Below are 22,307 nucleotides of genomic sequence, written 5' to 3'. Positions count from 1 at the left end.
ATCAGCCAAACAACTACCTACCTCTAAATTTGCATACCATCTCAATACCATTGAAGATTAAAACTTGTGAATCAGAAGAAGAGACCATTAATATATCTGGGTCCGCTGGAGAAAACTGCAAGATAATTCCTCAATTCATTTTGAATGCTGGGAAGCTTACTTGAAGGCACAGATATGTTTCACAAAGAGAATGAGGAAAACAGATGGTAGGGGACAATACCTGAAGTCCAGTTATTCTACTGCATGGTGGCTTCTTCTTACTGTATATACATAATTGAGCATGAAGTTGCAGACGGTTATCTGTCATGTAAACAGAGCGGTTAGTGTATTCCAAACAAATTAACTTTAGAAAAGGTCTCTAGTATAGGTCTGGTAAAGAACATTCAGAGGTTGAACATAAATAATGTAAATCACCTGTCAATACTATAAAGCAGAAAAGGTATTGACAAGGGGAGTTATCCAACATTTCCATTCAAATTGCAAAAGTAATAATCCGTTTTATAAATAACAAATATTGTGATTGATTTTTAGCAGAGGGTTATTTCATTCATCAAAAGCAAACCAAGAGACAGCAGAAAGTTTTTCATAAACTGCTAAACAAAGAGTAGAAGTCGCAAGACCCTAGAATACCATTACAGAGATGTGAACAAAAAAAATGCTTTTCGAAAGTAACAATAAAACAAATTTTCAAAACACACCTGGAAAACAAATACATACCTGAAGCATCATAGAAGCGGCAATTGCCATTCATTCTGCCAAAAACTGCACCTGTAGAAGGAAAAAGATTAATGAACTGAAAATCCTGAAACTGATCGCTAATAAAATGATTAAGAAGAGCTCCATCAAACCTTTCCATCAGGACGGTAACACAGCCGTAACAATATCTGTGACATCAATCCAATCAGCAACTTGACAATCAGGAATTGCCCATGTACGCACTTTCCATCTATGGAACCACTTATGAAGTAATCATCATCCACTGGATTAAACTGAACGCATGTTACTGCATCACAGAGCAATAAGATCATATATAACAATTATAATGGCACAAATTAGGCAGAATAAAAACTCAAGCACGGATTAAACTTTATTACCATAATTATTATGGGAAAATACTTTTTGGCATTTGTCATAACCGACTTGCCACAGGCGAACTGTCTTATCAACTGAGGATGATAAATATGCTGCAAATAAATAACCTTAATTACATACCTGAATAATTTTTAGCAAATAATAGAAAGTTGTTTAAAATTTCAGAGCAAATTAGTAACCTTATTCTTTGACCAGGAGAGGTCCAGGACCTCACCACGATGCCCACGGAACTCATGGATAGGTTTATCCAAGATTTGAAAAACTTTCTGAGGGAAAATGACACAGATCGAGTCTGAATTTTTCTTCACACTTGATGATTTTCTTTTTTCTCTTGGTCCGCATGTAGAGGAACTAACTCAGAAAAACTATTTACTCGGAAGTAGACATGAAGGATTTACATCATGAATGTCAGAATTCCCTGATCTTTCAGACTCCACAACTTGCCACACCCGCACAATACCATCTTCACCCGCACTTGCTAGGTACTGACCATCAGGGCTAAATTTCATCGTTAAGATTGCCCCCTCGTGGGCTTGGATATCTTGTCTCATGCAAAGAGCTGAGAATTCCTCTGACCACTTCTTGCGAGTTCTTACTTGAACCATTTGAAACCCCGCCTCTGCATTTGGATAACAACTGTTGAATATCATTCGAGCAGCTTCAGACTGCCAATCCACATGCAAGAACAGCACCTAATCGCCTAAGCCATCCTTTTCTTCTCCGCTTTCTTTCTGGGCCTAAATTGGAAATTTCTTTGACCTCCCGACCACGGCTTTTTTACTAGGGGGGATAAGCCAATCTTCCTTTCAAATTCATCAATGGTAAGCAAATTTAGAACCTACTTCCCTCAATCCCTTGAACATACCATCTTGACTAAGTTCATCCACAACAAACTCTGTTCCATCATCCAAATTCTTAATCCTACACACGAAATCATCATCAAACGCCCCATCCAATAACTCCAGACATCACTTGACAACATGGCATGGAAGACTGACTTGATGAAAAGCCATCCGATGATCCTAAAACCGCTCCACTCTCTCCATAATTCTACCAGTCTCCACTTCAATTTCATCACAACTCATGTTAGCGTGGCTTTCCCAGAGAGTCTGGTCTCCACTTAAACCCATCCATTTTTAGAAATTTATTACGTCGTTCGCGAATGCTGCTGAAGTTTTTAATCCAAACTTCAACTCCGAAGTCAGTCGGCTCGGAATTAGCTGATGCAGGCTGATCGGTATCAGAATTACCGGGGCAATCGGATCCAAAATCAAAACAGAAGTGATGTCTTCACGGGTATCAAAAAATTGATCTTCCTCTTCACTTAAACTCTCCATCATTAAGTCCCAAAGTTCAACCCATGAAAACTCACCCTCCTCACCAAAAAATTTGCCTTCTCAAAAAAACCGTAGGATATGTTCTAAATTCCCTACAAGAATATGAGAAACAACCATTAAAACCCAAAACAAAAAATTCATCATAAAACTATTATAAAACCCAGATCCCAATTAAAACCCCGAAAACAACAAGTCACATAAAGGCGAACAGCTTTAAGACGAAGCTACAATTTAAAAACAATTGTTGACAAGCAGATCAGTGCAAAGTGAAACAAAACAATTGAGAGGGATTGCATATTTTCAGAATCGGACCGATTAGCGAGCCTCATATTATCGGTTTATTGGTTTAACCGATCGAACTGATCCGATCCAGAATCGGACCGATTAGCGAGCCGATCATATTATCGGTTATTGGTTTAACCGATCGAACTGATCCGATCGATCGAAAAAATCAGACGACGTCATAATTATTTAAAAAATTAAATAAAAATATCAAAAATATTTAATAAAAAATAATTTTTTTATATCACAAGTCATATTCAAAACAAGTCATAACATATATAAGTGAAATCATAAAATCAAGTGAAATAAAATGATTTAAATTAACTACAACACTATATTTAAGGTAAACATATTATAATAATATATTATATAACTATAATTAAAAAATAAATTTGGGGTTAAAAAAATCATAACAAAATGATATTGTTTGGTTTAAATTTTTTTAAAAAAAAAAACAATCCCACATGGTTAAGAAATATAGAAGAGCATCCCAAAAGTCTAAAGAGTAAAAATATGAAAACAAAACAATCTCACATTGCTAAGAAACATAGAAACGCATCACAACTAACTTATGTAAATAATAGAGGTAATTTAACATTCAAAATCATGGAGCCTTTTGGTGAGCATTGAGTGAACTATTCTTTCACTTCAATCAAGTTCGAATTTTAGGTTTCAATCGAGCTTCTAATTTTTTTTTGAGTTCAAGCTTTTTTGAGTTCAAGTTTCAATATTATATTTTCGAGTTTGAGTTGAACTTGATAATTTTTAGCTTGTGAGTTTAAGTTGAGTTGGGTTTACTTTTAAAGTTTTCAAGTTCGAGTCGAGTTCAACAATACTCGAGTTCTACTTGGCTCGTTTAACAAACGACGTTGTTTGGTTTAATTTTTTTTTTAAAAAAATAAAAATTCTGATTTTTTTCGGTCTGGTTCGAACGGTTCAGTGATTATGGCCGGTTCACTAATAGCGGTTCAATCGGTTTAGATTGAACCAGACTAAACAATAATTTTCGATTGAACCGGGATTTTCGGTTGAACTGGTCAATCCAATCCGATTTTTAAAACAGAGAGGGATAGAGAAGAAAAAAAAAAGATATGAGGAGTAGATACACAATATAATTATAAATAAAATAAAGAAATGGAAGTGACCGAGTGGGTAGGGATTGGCACCTTGGTTTTTGATGAAAACACCGTCAAACCCAAGATAACGCTTAATCGTATCTCATCAACAACTCGACAGCTTCCAGTTTCCACCATGGGATTTCCAGTTCTTTCTCTCTCTTTTCCTCGATGGAGAGGACGAAGTGCAAAAGGCAGGGAAAATGAAAATCTCGAAAGAAGTGAAAACGGATGGACCGTGTCCCGAGAACCGAGGCTTGGAGAGGCGAGTAATGTCGCATCGCTGGGTATTATTTCAACGGCTCAGTCTTCGTTACCGCCATTTCCCTTTTTTACTGTTATTTACAAAATTAACCAAACTAACCGATTATTCATTACTTTCGAAATATTTTAAAATATAATAATACAAAAAATATCAAATTTTGGATTTGACTTTATATATATTGAATTTGACTTCATATATTTTTAATTATTGTTTCGAAATAAATCTTTTTGCACGGATTCTATAATCAATTTTCGGTTTTTTTTTAAATAAGTTTGGACGATACACGTGTGGCAAGTGCTATTGAAGCAATTAATAATATGGTAAATTATACATTTAGTATCTGAATTGTCAATTTGTTTTCGTTTTAGTATCTACACTTTCATTTGTTTCAAACTATACTTAATGTTTTATTTAGTTGAAATGTCAAAGTTTGGAAAATTGGTTTAAGTTAGGCACCTAATATTGCAATGTCAAAATTAGGTGCAACAATGTCAAATTAGGTGCATAAGTTTGAAAATTAAATGGGTAATTATAAACTTTAGTCACTAAACTTTAGGGTATTATAAGATTAGTCCTTAAGTTCAACCTATAAATACCCTAGCTCATTTAGCTTCAAAACCATCCCAAAATCATTCTAGCTTTCTTCCAATACTAGAGACTTTAGAGAGTTTCTTGAGAGTTGTTTCTCCTTTTTTATCAAGAGAGAATTATCATTGTTTTCTCCTTGGTAGATCGAGAGAGGTTGTAATTCCTATTTTCTCATAGTGAAATTCTTCTACCGTTGCCCGTGGTTTTTACCCTAAATTTTAGGGTTTTTCCACGTAAATTTTGTGTCACTTTTATCTTCATTTTTATTTTCTCAAATTATCAGTTGCGATTTTGCTCTATCCGATAGCCATCTTCTGCAACAATTGGTATCCGAGCTAGATAGTGTGTAATATCTGCTTATTATCTTTGTGGTTGCCACCAAAAGGTGGATCCTCCAACATAAGAAATAAGAATTATTACCCATTCTTTGAAGGTTCCAGAACTATTCACGATAGTGAAATAGGGGAGCTATCCGTAAACGAAGCAATGGCAACGAAATTTGATATTGAAAAGTTCAATGGGAGAAATTTCTCATTGTGGAAATTGAAGATGAAGGCCATCCTGAGGAAAGACGGTTGTCTAGCAACTATCAGCGAAAGGCCAGTAGATTTCACAGACGATAACAAATGGATCGAAATGGACGGAAATGCTATGTCAAACTTTCATCTAGCATTAGCATGAAGTATTGTCAAGTATCGAGGAGAAGAAGACAGCTAAGGAGATATGGGATCATCTCACCAAATTGTACGAGGCCACATCGCTGCAAAATAAAATTTTCCTTAAGAGAAAATTGTACACTCTCCGTATGCCAAAATCTACTTCAGTGACGGAGCACTTAAATACACTGAAACCTTATTTTCTCAGCTTACATCCTTAAGCTGTAAAATAGGAGAACAAGAACGTGCTGAACTTCTACTTCAAAGTCTACCGGATTCGTACGATCAACTCATCATCAACTTGACAAACAGTAATGTCACCAGTAGTCTTCGATGACGTTGCAGCTGCTGTTCTACAAGAAGAAATCGGTGCAAGAACAAGGAAGACAGACAAGTAAATCTGCAACAAGCAGAAGCATTGACAACGATGACAACGATGAGAGGGAGATCAACAGAACGTGGCCAAAGCAGCAGTCACAAACATGGTAGATCGAAGTCGAAAAGCAAGAAGAATTTAAAGTGTTACAACGTGTGGAAAGAAGTGTCACTTGAAGAAGGATTGTTGGAGTCTAAATAAAAACTCCAATCCACAAGGCAATACCGCAAACACTTCAGATGATGGAGATGCTCTATGCTGTGAAGCGTCAACCACCGTGGAAGGAAGAAAACGATTTGCAGATATATGGCTCATTGATTCGGGAGCAACATATCACATGACCTCAAGAAGAGAATGGTTACATCATTATGAACCTGTCTCAGGAGGATCTGTGTATAGTTGCAATGATCATGCCTTAGAGATCGTTGGCGTGGGAACCATCAAATTGAAGATGTATGATTGAACAATTAAAGTTGTTCGAGATGTGCGGCACGTGAAAGGTCTGAAGAAAAATTTATTATCCTACGGATTGTTGGATAATAATGCTAACAAGATTGAAACACGTAAAGGAATCATGAAGGTGTTCCGTGGAGCGCTTGTGGTGCTAAAAGGCGAAAAGATAGAAGCAAACTTGTACATGCTGAAGGGAGAGACTTGCTAGAAGCAGAAGCCTCTGTTGCCTCATGTAGTTCAGATTCGGCAATGTTATGGCATCAGAAACTTGGATACATGTCAGAACAAGGATGAAAGTCCTTGTGGAGCAAAAGCTACTTCCATGCTTAACAAAGGTATCACTTTCTTTGTGTGAGCATTGCATAACAAGTAAGCAGCACCGGTTGAAATTCAACACATCAAATTCTAGAGGCAAAAGTGTTATAGAATTGGTTCACTGACGTATGGCAAACACCAGTAACGTCCCTAGGTGGAGCAAAATACTTTGTCTCATTTATTGATGACTATTCCAGGAGATGGGTGCACCATATTAAGAAGAAGTCAGACGTGTTTTCAACTTTCAAAAACTTCAAAGCGCGGGTGGAACTTGATTCTGGAAATAATATCAAGTGTTTCAGAACAGATAATGGAGGAGAATACACAAGCGAAGAATTTGATGACTTTTGCAGGAAAGAAGGCATCAAAAGACAGTTCACAGTGGTGAACACTCCTCAACAAAATGGAGTGGCAGAGCGGATGAACAGAACCTTGTTAGAAAGAACAAGAGCAATGTTGAGGGACGCAGGCCTAGAAAAATCATTCTGGGCAGAAGCAGTTAATACCGCCTGTTATTTGGTGAATCGAGCTCCATCAACTGCAATAGAGCTGAAGACACCAATGGAGATGTGGACTGGTAAACCAGTTGATTATTCAAACCTCCATATATTTGGAAGTATAGTGTACGTGATGTACAACTCCCAAGAAATTTCAAAGTTGGATCCAAAATTCAGGAAATGCAAATTCTTGGGGTATGCTGATGGAGTAAAGGGGTATCGTTTGTGGGATCCCACTGCCCGCAAAGTGATCATTAGTAGAGATGTTATCTTTGTACAAGATAAACTACAAAGAAAAGAAGACGATGATAGCGCTGAAAAGTCAGATACTACTCAGATACATGTGGAAAAAGAGTTTGAATAAGGAGATTCTTCTGAAGCAGAACCAGCACATGATGAACAAGAACCAGAGAATTCTGAAGCTCCAACAACTCATCAATCAGATCGTGTGACAAGACGTCCCAATTGGCACTCAGATTATGTTATAGAAGGTATTGCATACTGCCTTTTAACAGAGGACGGTGAGCCATCAACATACCAGGAGGCAATAAACAGCTCAGATGCTTCACTGTGGATGATGGCGATGCAAGAAGAAATCGAAGCCCTTCATAAAAATAATACATGGGACCTTGTGCCACTACCACAATGAAGGAAGCCAATTGGTAACAAATGGGTTTTCAAAATCAAGCGAAATGGTGACGATCAAGTTGAGAGATATCGTGCAAGACTGGTGGTCAAAGGATATGCTCAAAAAGAAGGTATTGATTTCAATGAAATATTTTCTCCTGTGGTTCGACTGACAACATTTCGTGTAGTTTTGGCAATGTGTGCTACATTGAACTTACATCTAGAGCAGCTAGATGTTAAAACAGCTTTTCTTCATGGAAATCTTGAAGAAGAAATTTATATGCTCCAGCCTGAAGGTTTTGAAGAAAAAGAAAAGAAGAACTTGGTTTGCAGGTTGAACAAATCTCTGTACAGTCTAAAGCGCCGAGGTGTTGGTATAAGAGATTTGATTCTTTCATTATGTGCCTTGGATACAACAGACTTAAGAAGACCCTTGTGCTTATTTCAAGAGGTCTGGTGATAACGATTTTGTTATTTTGCTGTTGTATGTGGATGACATGTTGGTTGCAGGACCCAACAAAGATCATATTGAAGAATTGAAGGCACAATTGGCTAGGGAATTTGAAATGAAGGACTTGGGATCAGCAAACAAGATTATAGGGATGCAAATTCACCGAGACAGAAGCAATAGGAAGATTTGGCTTTCACAAAAGAATTACTTGAAGAAAATCTTGTCACGATTTAGCATGCAAAATTGTAAGCCAATTTCTACCCCTCTTCCTATTAACTTCAAATTATCCTCCAGTATGAGTCCTAGCAGTGAAGAAGAGAGGATGGAGATGTCTCGAGTACCGTATTCATCAGCAGTGGGAAGTTTAATGTTCGCTATGATATTCACAAGACCAGACATTGCACAAGCAGTGTGAGTGGTTAGTCGATACATGGCGAATCCAGGCAAAGAGCATTGAAATACAGTAAAGAGGATCCTGAGATACATCAAAGGGACCTCAAATGTTGCATTATGTTATGGATGATCAAACTTACTAATCAATGGGTATGTAGATTCTAACTATGCAAGGGATTTGGATAAAAGCAAATCTACTACAGGATATGTGTTCAAAGTTGCTGGTGGAGCTGTAAGCTGGGTTTTAAAATTACAGTCAATTGTGGCTACATCCACAACAGAGGCAGAATATGTAGCAGCTACACAAGCCAGTAAAGAAGCAATTTGGTTGAAGATGCTATTGGAGGAGCTTGGGCACAATCAATAGTATGTCTCTCTGTTTTGTGACAGTCAAAGCGCCTTGCATCTAGCAATGAATCCAACATTTCATTCAAGGACTAAGCACATACGAGTTCAGTACCATTTCATTCGTGAAAAGGTGGAAGAAGGAACGGTAGATACAGAAGATCCATACCAAGACAACATAGCAGATTTCATGACGAAGGCGATCAACGCTGATAAATTTACCTGGTGTCGATCCTCTTGTGTGAGAGACGTAAGCAACATGATGGTACAAAGGTAGAAGAATGGTGTGAAGATATGATTGTTCCAATCAAGTCTTCAAGTGGGAGATTGTTGAAATGTCAAAGCTTGGAAAATTGGTTCAAGTTAGGAACCTAATATTGCAACGTCAAAATTAGTGCAACAATGTCAAAATTAGGTGCAATAATGTTTGAAAAAAATGGGTAAATTATAAACTTTAGTCACTAAACTTTAGGGTATTTATAAGATTAGTCCTTAAGTTTCAACTATAAATGCCCTAGCTCATTTAGCTTCAAAACCCCAAATACTAGAGAATTAGAGAGTTTCTTGAGAGTTGTTTTCTCCTTTTTATCAAGAGAGAATTATCATTGTTTTCCTTGGTAGATCGAGAGAGGTTGTAATTCCTATTTTCATAGTGAATTCTTCTACCGTTGCCCGTGGTTTACCTAAATTTTTAGGGGTTTTTCACGTAAATTTTGGTCTTTTATCTTCATTTTATTTCTCAAATTATCAGTTTCGATTTGCTCTATCCGATAGCCGTCTTCCGCAACAGTTTGGTATCTAATCATTAAAAATTATCGGAATTATTGTATGTGGCACATTTTTTATGGGTAATTTGCATCATTCATCGGGAAATTATCTTCTCATTCCTATTTTGCTCACTAATTTTTTTTTTAATTTAATTAATTAAATTTCAAATTACTCCTAATTTAATCTCTCTAGTTTCAAATACAATTTAGTTTATTTAATTATATATTAATAAAAAAACTATAGTGGTTAAAACATGAGCAATTTTAAAGTTGAGTAGTTAAATTAAAAACTTTAAATTTTAGTGGTCAAAATAGAAGTGAGAAGATAATTGAGTAATGAATGATTCAATTTACTACTAAAAAAATGTTAGTGTCGATAAATTTTTAATGATGAAATATTAAAATGAAACAAAAAATAAATGTTATGTATAATTTTAAAATAGAAAATATTTAATTACTAAAATAAAATAAAATTGATAATTTAAATATTATATGTGAAGTTTACCAGTGATAATAATGGGTTGCTCATTTCTCGCGGTAATTTAGGGAAATATTAAAACAATATAAATTACAAGAAAATAAGGATGTCAGAAAATTAATTAAAAAGTAAATTATTTTAAATAATAATTATCAAAATCGACTTTCATTATGGTGACGTTAACAAAACTTTCTTCTGTTGGAAATATAGGCTACAATTGAGATTTCGTTAAAATCGTGAATAGATGAAGGCGATTTTATACCGTTGACCAAAATGAAAAATTGAGAAATTAAATAGGCCAATCGAAAAATAAAAATAATTGAAAAAAACGTTCAATTATAATAAAAAAAAGTAGACACTAATAAAATACATGAATCAATCAAAGAAATAAAAAAAATACATGAATAACGATTAAAAAAGGAAACACACATGCGTACATATCACACACACATATATATATATATATGATAAATATAAACACGAACTAGACGATGTCAATAATATGTATGTTTGATTATTAACTCCAATTGTTAACTGTAGAAAAATATAAATGTTATATTTAAGCACTTATAAAAGTCAATATCTAACATATACGAGATTTAATTCTTCTCAGACTAGGGACGGGTTTTACAATTAATATCTAAAATGATTTATTTTCCCAATTAGTTTATTGAGATCCCTATTTAAAAAAAAAAAACTATATCGAATGTTATTAATTTGTCGCGTTTATTTTATTTTGAACATTAAAATAAATTTTGCAATGAAATCAACGGTGGCATTCGCTTATCTATAAATCTTCATGTTATTTTATTCATTGATCCTTAACTTTTAATAAAATAATAAAAAATATCTACGTCACGAGGCTATATAATTATTTTCATAATTCATTTGGAAATAAAAGAATGGAATGATCATATTATTTGAGAACAATGGTATTAATTGGGATGAACAGAAGCGAGGAATTCAAGACAGTGTAGGAGGCATTGGACAGATTTGTACGGAGATTAGATGCGGAATTGACTAACTGAATCTCAATGCAAGTAAAACAGACAAGCACGGCTGGTGGAGTTTGACAACAATCTAGGCTCCGATTTTCGACAGCCCTCTCATATGGCGGCTGTTTGTTTTTGTCAATTGTCTATTTTTTGTATGAATAATGAGTTTTCATTAAAGAAAGTTGGGAGAATTACGGCGAAAGAGGGTCAAGAATTTAAATAATGAAAGGGCCAACATTAAAACTATTATAAACAAAACCCCTAAAAATAAAAAGGAGAAATAAGTAGGGGCGGCGACAACCCTAAAGCTTCACCGGTAGAGTCGGGGCCAATGAACCCGGACTAAAATAACATAACTTAAAAAATATAAAAATTTAAAACATCGCACCTCGTGCAACAGTTTTAATATACGGTTAAAAAAAGTATTATTAGTTTTATTATTATTTAAATAATAAAATCGGTAAAAAATGACCGGAAATATTATTATTTCTACCGGTTTTGTTATTATTGGGCTTTTTGCCGAATTTGATAAAGCGCTACCGGTTTTGTTATTTTTTCTACCGATTTTGTTATTGTTGAGCACTTTTACCGAAAATGTTAAAAAATTGATGTTTTAGGTACAAATAATAATAGTTTAGGTAATTTTTTACTGATTTTGTTATTTAAATAATAACAAAACCGGTAGAACCTTATTTTAGCCTTATATTAATGTGTTGCACTATAGAACTTTCCCCCAATTCTAAGGTTAAAAAATTTAGAATTAAAATATTTTTTTTGGAATAACCATCGGTATCTGATCTATTGATTAATTAATCCGGATCGGGTACTACAGAGGTAAAGAAGACCCTCCCAACCAAGTTTGTAATCGTCAGGATTGGAACCCCTCACCTTACTTAGGGATTTACTTCTTTAGTCCATTAGATCAACTGGTTGTTGGTAACTATAATTATTTAAATGAAACCACTTAATATATATTTTTTTATTTGAAAGAAAAAAAATGAAATATCGTTAGAAATTTCATTCATAATCGACATTAAACCATGAAATAGATTTCTCTTTAAATATATTTGAATCACCCATCCACCATAAACAGCTCAAGACATCTCATGTGAACAATCCATAACCTCCGACCTTACATCTTTTATGCCCTAAAAATTAAACTCTTAACATTTCCAGATGCTTCTTTGAGGGAGTTTCGTGGACCCCTTTAACAGTCCTTCATGCTAAATGGATGCCATAGATTTTCTTCTCAGCCGAAAAAAATCAGGCCGACCAATGTTATCGTTATTCCAATCTCTGCTGTTGAATTATCATGAATTACTTTTGATATGCCAGGTGTCTCGTGTCTAGTCAAACATAAAGCAGTCAACTAACTATTCGACCCCCTCTTATTGGCTATTATTACCGTTATTATTAGTTTAGTGACGGTTGCCATCGTAATGCATGGTATTATTAGAGGCCACATGTTAAAAAAGGTGATGCGATCGTGTGGAACCACAACACGCGAACAACTAATTTCTTACAACAGCAAGAAGTGATGATATTGCCCTACATTTCCTTTTCAAATGACTTATTATTGAGTCAATTCGGGTTGGAGAATGATCAAACTCGTGTCATCCTCTTCATTTACAAAGCCTTTGAATATCATTTTTTGTGGTCCCCCATACTTCCTCCTCAAACCACATCTTCATTAGTATTTTTTATTCATTAAAGTTCTTAGAGTTTTATATATTGCGAAATACTACAATCTTTTATCTCATTATTTCAATTTCATTATCGATTAAATCTATTATATAATGTTCAAGACTATTTATTTTGTCAACCTACAAATAGACATAATCACTTTAGATATGACAATAATACTAAAGATAAATATATAAACCGCCATGCAAATTAAAAATTAAACTCTATATCTCTCTTATTTGAAAATCTTAACTTTTTTTACTGTTAACTTTTTGGTTCATGTTATCATTTTACTTCCCATCTCTATTATCATTTTTTTTTGGCTTATTGAAGCTTTTGAGATTTTATGCCATATGGAATGTTATAGTTTTTTATTTGACCGTTGTTAATTTAATCATTTATTAGATTTATTATATGATAGTCAAATATAATCATCATTGTTATCTATAAATAGTAATAATCTCCCTCCTCTAACACTAAAGAGATATAAAATAGAAAAGGATTCTCTCTCTCTTCTTTCAAAATCTAAAGCCTTTTTATTGTTCAACTTCTTTGTAACACCCCAAATTTCAAGCTAGTAGTTTCAGATTTACCATGAAATTCGTAATTAAAGTCGTTGGGTCAAATGTGGGCTTGATTGAGTTTGGATCGAGCCCAATTGTTAATAAAAAAATATATTTGATTAGTGAAAGATAAAGAAGGACCAAATGAGCAATTTCACCTTTCTACAAAGATGAGAGCTTTTATCTCATTTCATCTTCTTCTTCCATTCATTTTTCTTCATTCTCATTTCCTCCTTTTTCCTATCCAAGTTCCATAGCTCAAAGGTAAGTTCTTGAGGCTTTTTCATACTTCCGATGGATCTATATAAATATTTCAAAGACTTGGCTTTTCTGGGTATTTGTTGGATTTAGGAATCTAGACAGCAAAATTCCGAGCCCTCCCCTTCAAAGAGTTGCCTTTATCTGTAAAAAAAGGATGGGTCTTTATTTGTTCGTTTGAATGGAAAACTGGAAAGCTCTGTCAAAAAAAGCGTTTAGATTAGTTATCGAAACCGACCATTATTACAACAACAACAACCAACTATCTAATCCAAACCAACAGGACACCGTTCAAGTTCCGTCTAGGACCGTGAGTATACTAAGACTAGAAACTTGTCGTGTTGTTTTCTTTGGAAAGGGGAAAGCTCCATTAGAGGTCCACTGGAATGTAATCTGCCTAATCCCCTGTTTTATTATAGATTTTTAATTATCTGTATTTATTGCTACTTGTCATTCAAAAACTGCCTTTTAATCATACGGATTCTTTTAAGTAATGTCACTGTAATTACATTTACTAATCATCTTGTTAATATCTAAATTAAAAAATCATAAATATTTTTTTAAATTCAATAAATATATCATGTTTAAAGAAATTTTAATTCAGTTATTAAATTTATTAATGAATTCATCACTTTTTTTTTCTTCAAACAGCTAAAACATATTGCTTTTGAATTTACTAACATAAACAATAAAGAAAATGACACTCAGCTAAAATGGCGATCGATTTTTTTAAGGCCCATTCTCTCAATCCTTTAATTTAAAGACAAAGGACCAAAAGAACTGGCCAGTGCTTTTCAGTTTGACAATGTTGTTTAGTCCATAAGAGTGCAGCCAATTGTACGAAACAAAGAAAGTGAAGAGGTTCATAGCAGCTCTCCTTCCTCTGTAGAATCCAAAACCCACACCAGGAAAATTTCGACATGGAAAACAAAGCTTCTAACAGGCTGGAATGGAGGACTGTGGTTCCTTCGCATGAATCATTATCGATTACGATTTTCTGTTCAAATCAAAAGAAATGAAGCACTAACAATCAATATAATCCATTTACTCCCATCAACGTCTCTAAATGTATCTTTCAACACATACTTCCCCCTCCACGCCAAAATTATAGAAATGCATGTAATACCCTCGGTCCAGCGCATGTTAAGTAAGATACACGCGTGTTTAGTACTAACTAAAAAATAAATAAAATGTATATATGCTATCAAATATCAATTGCTCCTTCTTAATAGAAAGCTAAACCAACCAGAAAGGAAAGTCTTTGAACACAGCATCCCTTTATTGTCTGTGGAGTCAAACACGCTACAGATATTTGAAAAAAAAGGGCTAAGGTATAGTGAGCGATTAGACCTCAACGTAGAGATACATTTGATCGAGTCGAATAAAAATAATTCGAGTTATTCGAGTTGATGAGTTGTATTTTTCAACTCAAACTTAACTTAAATTTTTTTCGAGTGAGTTATTCGAGTTTCTATACTAATTTTATTATAATTATTTAATAATTTGTTCTAATCTTTTTTATTTTCTTTCACCATTTATATATATTTTTACATTATAATGTTATTAAAAATGTCAAATACAATCTAAATTATAAAAATATGTTCATAATATTATATTTTAAAGAAAATACTTTGAGAGTAACATATTGATGAAAGTATAAAGGATAATGAGAAGAAAAAATGTACAAACAATCGTAGTCAAAAGATTTAGTAAAATACAAAGTTAATGGATTAAAAAAAGAGTACATTTTTTGTAAAAAAAAATTGAAGTTACATAGGTATTCTATTGTGGTATATGTGTATGTGGTTCAAATTTGATAAAAAAGACTTAAAATAAAGGATGAATTGTAGAAATAAATAAATTATGAAAAAAGGAAGGACTAAATTGAAAAATAGAAAATTTGGTATCAAAAAGAGGAATTAAATATACATATTTATTATACGATGATTTAAGAGCATATGGTTCAAATTTAATAAAAAAATAAACTTAAAATAAAGAAGAAATTGAAAAAAAAATGAAATTAAGAATTAAATTATTAAAATACTTGATCAAAATTTTGATTTTTCGTGTATTTCGAAAATGCTTAGTCAAAGTGGCACGTCAATTGAACCTTCCGTATTCTCCTCTGCTCATGATTATTTTTATCCCTGATTTTGAAATGGATAAATTAAGATTTTGTTAGGGATTGGGGGTCCTCTTTGAGAAGGAAAGTCAAATGCCAGTCAAAATTATTAGCATGCATAGTCAAAGTGTGTTAGGCCAATCGGTTTAATACGTCGCATCAACATTAGTCTGTTATCATAGTAACAATTGTTAAGGATGATAAATCAATAATAACAATGATCAAATTATTACTTTTAGATATTAATGGAGAAAAAGGAAAATTCATTCGAAGTTTGGGCAGTTGACATCAAAATAAACACAAGAACATGCGTGGTGAGTGTGATGAAGAGAAACCATGCACTGGCATTTTCTTTATCCATTCTTTTGATAAAGCAAGTGTCTGTTCTTTGAGGTACAATATAATGTGTTGGGATCTTAGGGAAACTTAATGTAGACATGAGGTGAGACAGAGACAATATCTGTATCACGCTAGCAGCTGTTGGCACTCCTTGAACCATAACAGAAGTGTGAATTTATTATAAATGAAACTGAACTCTTGAGTTAACAGAAGAAGAATGATGGAAAAGGAAAAGGAAAAGGAAAAGGAAAAGGCCCCATTTATTAGGTGACGTTGGGATTTGATGATTGTGAGATTAAATTAAATCCCATTGACCACAGTAATCATGGTGTGCTTACCAATGGATTCTGGAGGCTGAAGGTAGGAAGCTTCCTGGAATGTTGCTTCCCATTTCCCAATTCAAAAAACCAACCTTACCGACCCCCACTTTTGTTCTTTATATTATATTCTCGGCGGACTTTTTTCTCTGTATATTTGTTGTTTTACTCTTTCCGTCAACTAATATAATTTAATAAAAATTTTAAATTTGAAAATTAAATTTGTCAAAAAAAAAAGAATTAAATGAATTTTCTCAAAAGGAAATTGAAGGCTTAAAATATGATTAGGCCAATAAAATTTGAGCTTTGAACTTCCTATAAGAGTAACTGACAAAATAAAGGAATCCCAAACATGGAGCGAGTCACGTTCCCATAACAATTAGAACCACAAAAGTTCAAAGGATCGGTTGAGACTGACCAAGAACAATTTCCTTTTTCTTCCCTCTCTTTTCTTATGTGACGAGTTCTTGCATATATATATATATATATATATATAAAGAGATGCACAGAATTTTTTCAACTTTGCTTTGTCCCCAAGCCATGTTTTTGTCTTGGTCTGATTAATATTCAAAGTTTTATTCTTTTATTTATTGCATTTTTCTTCTTTTAAGTTGTCAGGCACACTGAAGTTTCCTGTAACAACATTTCAGTCATTTGAGGTATGTTTTGTTTTTGAGGTGAAGTTTTCATTTTTTTGGGGTCATATGATTAACTAAAGTTACAGTTTTTAAAGTCTTGCTAGCAGACTAGCAGTTATCTGCCACTATAAGCAGTTTTCCCCATATCTTTCCTTCTTCTGGGTTGATGGGTCTTTGTTGCAATTCAGTTTGGAGTAATTGTTCTAGTGACTAGTTGGTTCATGCGGTAATTCGACATAATTTCATGGATTCTGCTTTTGTTCTGTTTTGTACCTTTGTTTTAACCGTTATTATTCTTTTCTTAGCTCTTTTCACTGTTCAATTATGATGCTAGTGGTGGAAAATTTCGGATTCTTTTCTCTCTTTCTTATCACTTGATTGTAGTTTTTGATCAGTTTTGCAGGAAAATTACACGGTTTTAAGCAAAAATTAAAGTAGCTCTTTTACTTGGGGGAAATAACCAACGTCGAGAATTCAATGGAGGAAAGATCTTTCCCTGCTTGGTCGTGGTCTGTTGAACAGTGTCTGAAAGAGTACAATGTTAAACTAGACAAGGGTTTGAGTAGTTACGAGGTGGAAAAGCAGCGTGACAAGTATGGTTGGAATGAGCTTGCGAAAGAGAAAGGGAAGCCCTTATGGCGGCTCGTGCTGGAACAATTTGACGACATGCTCGTAAAGATCCTTCTAGTTGCAGCTTTTATATCTTTCATTCTAGCATATGCATGGGAGTGAATCCGAGGAGTCTGGTTTTGAGGCCTATGTGGAGCCATTTGTTATAGTTTTGATTTTAGTCCTCAATGCCATTGTTGGAGTATGGCAAGAGACCAACGCCGAGAAGGCGCTTGAGGCCCTTAAGGAGATGCAATGTGAATCCGGGAAGGTTTTAAGAAACGGGTACCTTGTGCCAGACCTGCCGGCCCGGGAGCTTGTGCCTGGTGACATAGTTGAATTGCAGGTTGGCGACAGGGTTCCTGCTGATATGAGAATAGCAGCTTTGAAAACGACAACTTTGAGATTGGAGCAGAGTGCACTAACCGGAGAGGCAATGCCTGTTTTGAAAGGTACTGCTCCTATATTCCCAGAGGAATGCGAGCTGCAGGAGAAAGAAATATGGTTTTCGCAGGCACTACTGTGGTGAATGGTAACTGTGTTTGTATCGTTGTTTCCACCGGAATGAACACTGAGATTGGGAAAATACAGAAGCAAATACACGAGGCCTCTTTGGAAGAGAGCGACACACCTTTGAAAAAGAAGTTGGATGAATTTGGGAGCAGACTTACAACTGCAATTGGACTTGTTTGTCTTCTTGTGTGGCTTATCAATTACAAAAACTTCCTCGCTTGGGATATGGTGGATGGATGGCCTGTGAATCTCCGCTTCTCGTTCGAGAAATGTACGTACTATTTCAAAATAGCTGTTGCCCTTGCTGTAGCTGCAATTCCAGAAGGCCTCCCTGCTGTGATCTCCACATCTTTAGCTCTTGGAACAAGAAAGATGGCTCAGAAGAATGCGATTGTACGGAAGCTTCCTAGTGTTGAAACCTTGGGATGCACCACCGTGATTTGTTCAGATAAAACCGGGACTCTTACCACGAATCAAATGTCCGTCGCAGAATTCTTCACCCTGGGTGGGAAAACCACTACTTCTCGAATCTTCCATGTTGAAGGAACAACCTATGATCCTAAGGATGGTGGAATTGTTGATTGGACTTGTTACAATATGGATGCTAACTTACAAGTCATGGCAGAAATATGTGCAGTTTGCAATGATGCTGGGATTTTCTGCGATGGTCGTCTCTACCGAGCTACAGGATTGCCTACAGAAGCGGCTTTGAAGGTTTTGGTTGAAAAGATGGGAGTTCCAGATGCCAAGATGCGGAACAAAATCCGTGATTCACAACTTGTTGCGAACTATTTGATTGACCGAAGCACGGTTAAACTAGGTGAGCTGGAAATCTTTCTAGTTTTAGTATATTCATGCATTATGTTGCACTTCTTTGATTTATGATATTTTGCAAACCTTAGGCTGCTGTGAGTGGTGGACCAAAAGATCAAAAAGGCTTGCAACGTTGGAGTTCGATCGTGTTCGAAAGTCTATGAGCATTATTGTCAGAGAGCCTACTGGGCACATCCGACTGCTTGTCAAGGTGCCTATCAATCTTTTTTCTGTTATTTTTATTACAAATGAGTCATTATGCCATTGCTTCTTTGATCTTTAAATCAATGTACATGATCTGCAGGGTGCTGTTGAGAGTTTACTGGAACGTAGTACACATGTGCAACTTGCAGATGGATCTCCTGTTCCAATGGATGAATCTTGTAGGCAACTATTGCTTTCTAGAAATTCCGAGATGAGTTCGAAGGGATTGCGATGCTTGGGATTAGCATATAAGGATGAACTTGGAGAATTTTCAGACTACTGCTCTGAGAGTCATCCTTCTCATAAGAAGTTGCTTGATCCATCTTGCTATTCTTCCATTGAAAGTGACTTGGTTTTTGTAGGGGTTGTTGGTCTCAGGGTAAAGTATATATGAACCACTTTTTTGTTTATATCGGTTAATAGATTGTCAAGTTAAATATTTTCAGAGATGTAATTTTCGGTATCCGTATAGGACCCTCCTCGAGATGAAGTTCACAAAGCAATTGAAGACTGCAAAGCAGCAGGAATTAGAGTTATGGTGATAACAGGAGATAATAAATCCACAGCTGAGGCTATTTGTCGTGAAATTAAGTTGTTATCTGACGGAGAGGATATTAGAGAAAAAAGTTTTACTGGTAAAGAATTCATGGCTCTTTCCCCTTCACAACAAATCGAGACCTTGTCAAAGCCAGGGGGGAAGGTCTTCTCTCGTGCGGAGCCTAGGCATAAGCAAGAAATTGTTAGGATGCTAAAAGAGATGGGAGAAATTGTTGCTATGACCGGAGATGGTGTGAATGATGCTCCTGCCCTCAAACTGGCTGATATCGGAATTGCTATGGGCATAACCGGAACTGAGGTAAGTATATCACCTTTGTTCTTTTGCCTGAAAATCTTGTAGCCTGCATATGACTTTTGCCTAGAGCAAACTCTACGGTTTAGGCAAACGTATTCATGTTCATCCCTACTAATGATCCTTAAATAAATCTTTTCTACTTCAAAAGGAAAATGAGAAGGATAATAAGATTTCAGTTCTATGTAAAACCTTTTGGACTCTGACATGCATGCTCATTGTTTAATTTTCCAGGTAGCAAAAGAAGCTTCTGATATGGTTTTGGCAGATGACAACTTCAGCACCATCGTTTCAGCCGTTGCAGAGGGTCGTTCAATTTATAATAACATGAAAGCTTTCATAAGGTATGTTTAATTGCTTTTACTACTTTGCTGAGCAATTAAGATATGCCTTATTTATTCTATTCCTAAATCCACAGATACATGATATCATCCAATGTTGGAGAAGTAATCTCCATATTCTTGACTGCTGCTCTGGGATTACCAGAGTGTATGATACCTGTTCAACTTTTATGGGTGAATTTGGTTACCGATGGTTTGCCTGCGACAGCTCTTGGATTTAATCCTCCAGACGTTGGCATAATGCAGAAACCGCCCCGTAAAAGTGATGATGCTCTCATTAACTCCTGGGTCCTGTTTCGTTACTTGGTTAGTATTGATCTACACCGATAGTTTCTGCCTACTAATTTATAAGGTAAGGCATGGTTCAGGGATTTTAAAACTGAAAGATTCGACATTTATGTTTTGCAGATAATAGGTTCTTATGTGGGCATAGCAACTGTTGGCATCTTCATCTTGTGGTACACTCAGGCTTCTTTTATGGGTATCAACCTTGTGAGTGATGGTCACACACTAGTTGAACTGTCTCGGCTTCAAAACTGGGGAGAGTGCCCGACATGGTCAAATTTCTCGGTGGCGCCATATATGATCAGTGATGGTCACCTCATCACTTTCTCGAACCCGTGCGACTACTTCACCATGGCAAAGTGAAGGCAATGACTCTGTCACTATCTGTATTAGTAGCGATCGAAATGTTCAATTCATTGAATGCGCTTTCCGAAGACAGCAGCCTGCTAACGTTGCCACCTTGGAGGAACCCTTGGCTTTTGGTTGCCATGTCAGTCTCATTTGGACTCCATTGCCTTATACTCTACGTTCCATTCCTGGCAAATATGTTTGCTGTCGTTCCCTTGAGCCTGAATGAATGGTTCTTGGTAATTCTGGTCTCACTACCGGTCATACTTATTGATGAGATCCTTAAATTTTTCGGAAGGAGTCGACGATACAGAATGAAAGAGAAGACAGCATAAAAAAAAGCAGCACCAGGTCTTACATTTGTCTCGTGACAGATAAAAAAAAAGTTACTAGGAGTACCTTAATTTATATTCTTAGTTCTCCTTTTTGTTGTTGTTGACGATTCCTTTGTTATAATCTAAAAGAAACAGAGTTCATTTATAAAAACTTAACGAAAATATGCATTTTGTCAATTCCCCTGAATGTATCTTCATTTTTTAAGAAGTTGGACTCGATATTTTGTCCGACAGTAGATCTGATAATTTGTATATTAACATAGTTAATGCTATTGAGATTCGATATTTAGATTTGAGCTGACAGATACGAAACCATCTCGTTCTGCATTTTCTTGATTATTTAATACAGGAGAATCACAGAAGCTATAGATAAAGTATTTACTTGACTGTGAAAGAATGGAAAAAAAGAACCACAGAGCTTAAAAGGAAAGAATTCAATTCCAAGCTATATCACTAATGGTGTGCTTTTAAATGTCGGCAACCCCATAAAATTTCTTCCGTGCAGCCGTTCCTTAACAGCAAAAGCTTAAATTTGATGTGTATCATCAATCATGGTGCTGCAACAGTGCTACTCGAGCAATGACAAGCAACAGCTACACTGATACATCCGCCCACTGACGATGGAGTGGGTTCGTAGTTCTTGTTTAGCTTTCAAGGTGAATTCGTTAACGGGCCTTGAGCATGCGCACTGGTGTTACGTGCTTACAAAACAAAACATCAAGGCGAATAATGTGGTCGGTCCTTTCTCCTCGGATCTGATTTGAGAAAGTAAAAAGCCATTGAATTGTAATGTTTAGAAATAAGAAGACTGGTCATGAAGAACATTCAAGTGAGCAAGTATTCTAGCTGAAAGAGACTTCATACTACTGTTGCCTCGCTGTGTTAAATCTACTAAAGGCATCTGAGCAGATGGACCATACTTCTGCTTGATCTCAGGCAGCCGGAAAATCCTTTCTAGAGCACGTAGAGCTTTTTCTTGCAGTTTGAGGGAAGGTGAACTAGGACATTTTATTATAGGAGGAATCGCATTTGCCTGGGCTAGTACCTTAAAATTCAT

At 35.4% G+C, this 22,307-nt stretch overlaps 1 protein-coding gene and 1 long non-coding RNA gene across 2 annotated transcripts; one reads left to right on the top strand and one right to left on the bottom strand.

The window, feature by feature from the left end:
• Positions 1 to 605: 605 nt before the first annotated feature.
• On the bottom strand, positions 606 to 1,800 carry LOC120186204. Its single transcript, XR_005522190.1, has 3 exons — positions 1,272 to 1,800; positions 1,095 to 1,184; positions 606 to 1,003 (listed from the first exon to the last, which is right to left on the bottom strand). It is a non-coding gene; the product is annotated as an uncharacterized LOC120186204 (long non-coding RNA).
• Positions 1,801 to 16,958: 15,158 nt separating this feature from the next.
• LOC120186307 (calcium-transporting ATPase, endoplasmic reticulum-type-like) lies at positions 16,959 to 21,424 on the top strand. Its single transcript, XM_039190289.1, is given in 11 exon segments — positions 16,959 to 16,973; positions 17,348 to 17,671; positions 17,673 to 18,058; positions 18,061 to 18,894; positions 18,977 to 19,098; positions 19,192 to 19,470; positions 19,564 to 19,947; positions 20,176 to 20,285; positions 20,360 to 20,588; positions 20,691 to 20,913; positions 20,916 to 21,424. Coding segments are annotated over 10 exon segments (3,144 nt in total). The 5' UTR covers positions 16,959 to 16,973; positions 17,348 to 17,429; the 3' UTR covers positions 21,251 to 21,424.
• Positions 21,425 to 22,307: the final 883 nt, after the last annotated feature.

This window comes from Hibiscus syriacus, unplaced genomic scaffold (genome assembly GCF_006381635.1).
Source record: "Hibiscus syriacus cultivar Baekdansim isolate YM2019G1 unplaced genomic scaffold, ASM638163v2 tig00113337_pilon, whole genome shotgun sequence".
NCBI lineage: Eukaryota > Viridiplantae > Streptophyta > Magnoliopsida > Malvales > Malvaceae > Hibiscus > Hibiscus syriacus.
Note: the sequence above shows the minus strand (reverse complement) of the source record. Positions and strands in the feature narration are given on the sequence as shown.